The sequence below is a fragment of the Pundamilia nyererei genome, unplaced genomic scaffold (genome assembly GCF_000239375.1).
Source record: "Pundamilia nyererei isolate P.nyererei 1_Seehausen unplaced genomic scaffold, PunNye1.0 scaffold00215, whole genome shotgun sequence".
Classification (NCBI taxonomy): Eukaryota; Metazoa; Chordata; class Actinopteri; order Cichliformes; family Cichlidae; genus Pundamilia; species Pundamilia nyererei.
The window spans coordinates 435,521-440,851 of record NW_005187616.1 but is presented as its reverse complement, the minus strand read 5'-3'; the positions used below and the strand labels follow the sequence as shown (position 1 = coordinate 440,851).

Sequence of the window (5,331 nt, the reverse complement as noted above, 5' to 3'; positions counted from 1 at the left end):
TCTCTTCATCCATTTTGAATTGAGCTTTATAAGTTTTCGTAATTTGGAATTCTGTTGCTGTGTACCTGTTTGGACTTTCGAAGTAAATATTGAGAAACTATCAAGGACTGTTGTTTTTTGTTTTTGCTTTTTTTGGATATGGAAAGAGGGACCAAGCGGAGCGTCAAGCTAAGGCTCCATTAGAAGGAAACCTACAGCTGTAACACCCCTCACTACATACTTTATACACTGTTCTCAGACAGGCATCAACATTTTCACACGTTTCTCTTTTCTTTAAACTCAAAGTTCAAACCTTTGTAGAGAAATAAGGCCAGTATTATAAAACTAAAACGTTTCATCGACATTGTTGTGTTTGTTGGGGAGAAAACGTACAAACATACAGTGCAGCACTTCAGAGTCACACTGCTAGCGATCGAAGATTTATGTAAATTTGACAAGCTGAACACATTCTGTACTGTACAGGAGCCACGGCACGAGATTGACAATGGTCCACAAAATTACGCACAAAAAAAATCCGCAAAACAGCGAGGCTGCGAAAGGTGAACCGCGTTATAGCGAGGGACCACTGTATTTTGGATTTGTGAAAGGTGGACATGGCTGCATTATCATGGTCTCATCTCTGCTTTACAAAGTCCCATTTTGAGATCTGTGTGGCTCTAACCAGAATCCCTGAGCTGGAATCCATGTGCACCGTGGTTGTGCTGTTTATGCCTTTTGGATTTTTATGCAGTTATCTAACAAAGAACATGGCTACCATGGAGTTAATTATGTCATCAGAAAATGAATGCCAAAATATTCTACCATCAGGAAGCCTCTGCAGCACACACATCTCTTGGCTTAACTGGGCTCTGCTGACTATAGGAGTGTGTGCAGTCATGCAGGTAATATGCTTCTGACAAGAAATGCAAACGTGCAGCATTTTGTGCACTTGGTTTATTAGAACTGAACAACAGTGCAGTGAGCCTGAAGGTAAAATTAACACGTGATCGTGTGCGATTTGAGTCCTAATCTAAAGGCAGTGAGTGCCACAGACCTTAAAAAGACTTGGAGGGAAAATTGGGGGCAAAAAGTAGACTCGTCTTCATTTTTATGGTTAGACTTCTTTTTCATGTGTTTATTATTAGCATTACTTTTACAATTCGTCTTTCATGATGTAGAATAAAAAACACTTTATAGTCGCTTGAAAAACTTTGAGGCGCTTTTAACCAGCGTTTCTCGCCCTGTGCGGTTCCACAGGAGGCCGTGGGTGTGTGGCATCTCCTCTCTGGGCATAGATCACACTCAGATTCTCGGAGACACCGTCGAGAAGATCGCCTGGCAGAAAGGAGGCATCTTCAAGGTGTGTCTGTGGTTCAGCTTGAACCCGTTATTTCTTTTTAGTTCCTGTTTGTAACTCTGCATTATTGTGTTTGCAGCCTGGAGTCCCCGCCTTCACCGTCAGACAGCCAGGGGGCGCCATGCCCGTGCTCAAGGAGCGGGCCAAAGAGATCGGAGTAGGAGTCCACTTTCAGTCACATCACACGCAAAAATGAAGCTTCAGTTTTATCTAACATGCTCTAACTGTTGTCGCAGTGCCCACTGTGGGTGTGTCCACAGCTGGAGGACTACCAAGTGGACTGTGGACCTTTGCACCTGGGCCTTGCAGGGCAGCACCAGCGCTCCAACGCCTCCCTCGCCCTCCAGCTGAGTCACACCTGGCTTCAGAGGAGGTGCCTACCAGGTGTGATTAACGTTTATACATAAATCTTAAATATCCCAAATGGACATAAATTGAATACTGCCTGAGCCTCGAAACCACGTAGCTGAACCGTGATTTTCTTTTTCTTTCTTTAATTCTTTTAAATGTAAAATCAGTGAGAGGAGTTGGTCTACATTGATGTCCGCTGCCTCACGGTAAACAGATCGTGCTGCTGTCTCTCACTGAAGAGAGCACAAACAAAGAGCAGTGCTTCTGTGGCAGAAAGTGGCTGATGTCTGTTGTGCTTTCAAAAAGTTGCTAAAGAAGTCAGAAAAATCTAAATAAAACTGACCAAGGTGAAGGGGGAACTTGAGGTTCACAGGTGCATGATGAGATCCACAGTATATAACTTACAGGACTCGGATGTAAAGATCCTGTCTAAATCCCTGCCTGTATTTTAGCTCCATCTATCTATGACACTGCCTCCATCATGCTTCAGAGGAGATGGTGTGTTCAGGTTCACATGCAGTGTTATGTACCCACCACACACAGCGCTTGGAAGTAGGTCAAAAGATTCCTGCTTCCATGTGTTTGCTGGGCTCCCTTCATGGCTTGTTGCAAACTGGACTTTCTTTAGGGGTGTGAGTGAAGGGGTTAGGTGACGAGAGTGTTAATAGAAACCTGTCCTCTCTCAGCAGATCACAGCTTTCCCGTCACCACTGTTGAAAACAACGGTACACTTCAGGCGCCTGCATTCAGTCCCAGCCCCATCATAGTTAAAGGTGAGTCCTGCTGAGCCAGTCAGCTGCCATTACAACCAGATTGTCATTCAGTGAGGTAACTGTGTGTGTTTGTTCTCAGGGCTGGCAGATGCTAAGTGGCCCGGCAGGACCCAGACCCTGAAGCATGAAGAGGTGACTTACTTCCTGGATGGAGCTCACACCATGCGCAGCATGCAGGCCTGCGTTCGGTGGTTCCGAGAGACTGCAGCTGAGCACGAGAGGAGCGCCAGGTGAGCAAGACTTGTTAAACGGTGTGTCAAAGACCACCTCAGACAGCCACGCTCTCTTTAAATCCTAGAAGTGTTTCTGCAGGAAGGTTTGTACTTCACATGCTGATTTGATGCCTCAACATGTTTGTTTTAGTGGAGCTGTGGCCAGAGTGCTGCTGTTCAACGCGACAGGAGAGAGAGACTCGGCTGCCATGCTGAAACTGCTGGTGGTGAGTACAGCTACTTTAATACGCACACATTCATGCAGAGAGGAACCGACCCCTATAAATAATTCTTCTGCCCTTTTTTTTTCTCTCTCTCAGACGTGTCACTTTGACTTTGCTGTCTTTTGCCCAAACATCACTGAAGCCATTGCTTCCTGTAACGCAGGTGAGTACTCTGAATGGGATGCAGTTTCTGAAAGGAGAATAAAGAAACTTCTCTCTCTCGATAGAGATACGTTCAGTCATTTTGTTCATAAGCAGCTTGAAACCACTCTGTTCAGGAAAGGGCTTCAAGGTTACTCCCAGTTGCCTTTCAAGGGGGAAAGGGTTAATGTTCACCTGCACAGTGGGAGTGAAACCTAACATGGCGCGTTCAGGAGTGACAGCCTGTGCATGCGGTTTGTTAATGATAAACATAATGATCGAGCATCAAGGTGTCCAAAAGAACAACAGGACACACTCGTTCGACTCTCGATCAGACCTCACATGTCTAGAACAGTCGGGTGAAAATGGGAGCTGAGCTGGTGGTGCTGTTAGATCAGGTAGTGGGACATGATGCTGGACAGGCCTGGTGTAATCACATGGTATAGTGAGGATGCACTAGGAGTGTCTCAGTCCAGGAAACTGACTGGGACATAGGTGTGGAACATGGTCCACTCTACTGCCAGATGCCAGAGATAAAAGAAGCTGTTGAGGATAGTCTTAGTTGGCTTGTTGGACTCCGGAGGCTGCTGACAGCTAACGAGGGCCAAAAACAAAACTCGGGTGCAGGAAGAGTTCAGTAAGGGCATGGAGCAAGAATTTAGTCTTAACCTCTTCCTGCAGATTTCTATACACAGGATTTATTGGACTTGTTGTTTCCTTCTCAGACCAGCAGAACTTCAACGTGTCAGTGGAGAACATGCTGACTCGCTGCTTGGACAACGAGAGGAGCTGGCGCCTTCATAACCGGCTGGGTGATAACGAAGGCACCCAGCTGCTGATCCAGGAAAGTCTTCCTCGTTTACCTGAGCACAGAGGGGACACCTTGGTGTTCCCGTGCATCCTCAGCGCCCTCCAGTGGATCACGCAAGGCAGGGACTCTGTGCTGGCCGACCCGGCCAAGTCGAGATTGCCGGTTAAACAGAGTGTCACGGCCAAAGCCGCTCCCCTCCGTGAGGCCGCGGAGATCCACGTCCTCATCACCGGAAGCCTCCACCTGGTGGGAGGAGCTCTCAAACACCTGGACCCAGCTTCCTCTAAGTGACCATTTGCACATGTTTACACTACTGTGGGAAACTTACCAGGACAGAAGAAGGTTTTTCATGCTTTTAACATTTCAGACTTGGGGATTTGTTTCTCTGAGAGCTAATTATGAGGACTGAGGCAGCTCCAGCTTCACCCTGAGCCTTACAGCGCAGACGCTCCAGAGTGTCTTCAGTCTTACTTGAAGCCAGATGTGTTTACATGAGCTGTAGATGCTACAAAGAGCTGAGCTGGTCAAACGGAATGATTTAAACTGCATTAATTGTTTCTGACCCTGTTGGGAACGTTTAATTATCACATTTCAGAGATCTTTAAAAATTGAGAAATATTTGCACATTTTCCTTTATTGTGTCACTTTGGTTGCACAGTGTGCTTCGTACATGTGGCCTCCTCTTTTTAAATGTATAAATCTGGTGGATTCACGAGTTTAAAATCAGTGTTGCGTTTCTACGTCTTATTTAAATGGGCCTTAATTTAACTTCATGGTCAGACTGTGACACATGCAGTCGGTGTATTTAAAGCTAAAAGGTTAAGCCCTTCAGCCATATCCGTTCAGACTCTGACTTTTATGAGCACAAAATGAACATCGCTGTTTTAAGTTTCACCAGAAATTCACTTCTGTGGAAGCTCTACGATGGAATCCGCTCGCATCTTTAAAAACTGAGCCGGTTAGTTTATGCAGACGTTGTGCCAACCATGGTTTAAAACTTTGGTGTCCTTCTTGGTCCTGCTGATGGGAAATGTTTTACAGACACAGTCCACGTCTCCGCAGTGTGATCCACAATAAAAACGGTTACAAAACAACACCTGTGAGCTGTCTCCTATTATTAATACAGACACACTATTAACTGATCTGAAATCAGCAGGTAGCTCATTCCAAAGAACAGGACCACTTGATACCGTATGCAAGGTTTGTGAATATACAACCTGTACATCAGTGAAGCGCAGTGAATTTAACAGAAAAGTTAAGAGAGTAAGCCCCCCCCCCACTACAGTTTAACAGGATGAACTAGACCATCTTGCTGCACTGAGCAGAAACATCTTTACCTTCACTGAAGAATTAGCGCAATTCTTAGAATTGGAGTGCTAGAGGGTTTTGTTGTTTTTCTTTTTTCAAACACCATTCTGTCAGTCTGCCCCAGGGCAGCTGTAGCTACAACTGTAGCTGCCTCCACCAGTGTGTGTGTGTGTGT

The 5,331-nt window shown here is 45.8% G+C and overlaps 1 protein-coding gene across 1 annotated transcript in view; it reads left to right on the top strand.

The window, feature by feature from the left end:
* The window catches only part of LOC102201192 (folylpolyglutamate synthase, mitochondrial-like), a 21,589-nt gene extending 16,645 nt beyond the window's left edge, over positions 1-4,944 (top strand). Inside the window, exons 8-15 of the mRNA XM_005748160.1 lie at positions 1,237-1,339; positions 1,416-1,493; positions 1,573-1,720; positions 2,377-2,460; positions 2,540-2,690; positions 2,824-2,899; positions 2,993-3,059; positions 3,763-4,944. Of these exons, the coding sequence (XP_005748217.1) occupies positions 1,237-1,339; positions 1,416-1,493; positions 1,573-1,720; positions 2,377-2,460; positions 2,540-2,690; positions 2,824-2,899; positions 2,993-3,059; positions 3,763-4,139 (1,084 nt within the window). The 3' untranslated portion in view covers positions 4,140-4,944. The remainder of the gene's footprint in view (positions 1-1,236; positions 1,340-1,415; positions 1,494-1,572; positions 1,721-2,376; positions 2,461-2,539; positions 2,691-2,823; positions 2,900-2,992; positions 3,060-3,762) is intronic.
* Positions 4,945-5,331: the final 387 nt, after the last annotated feature.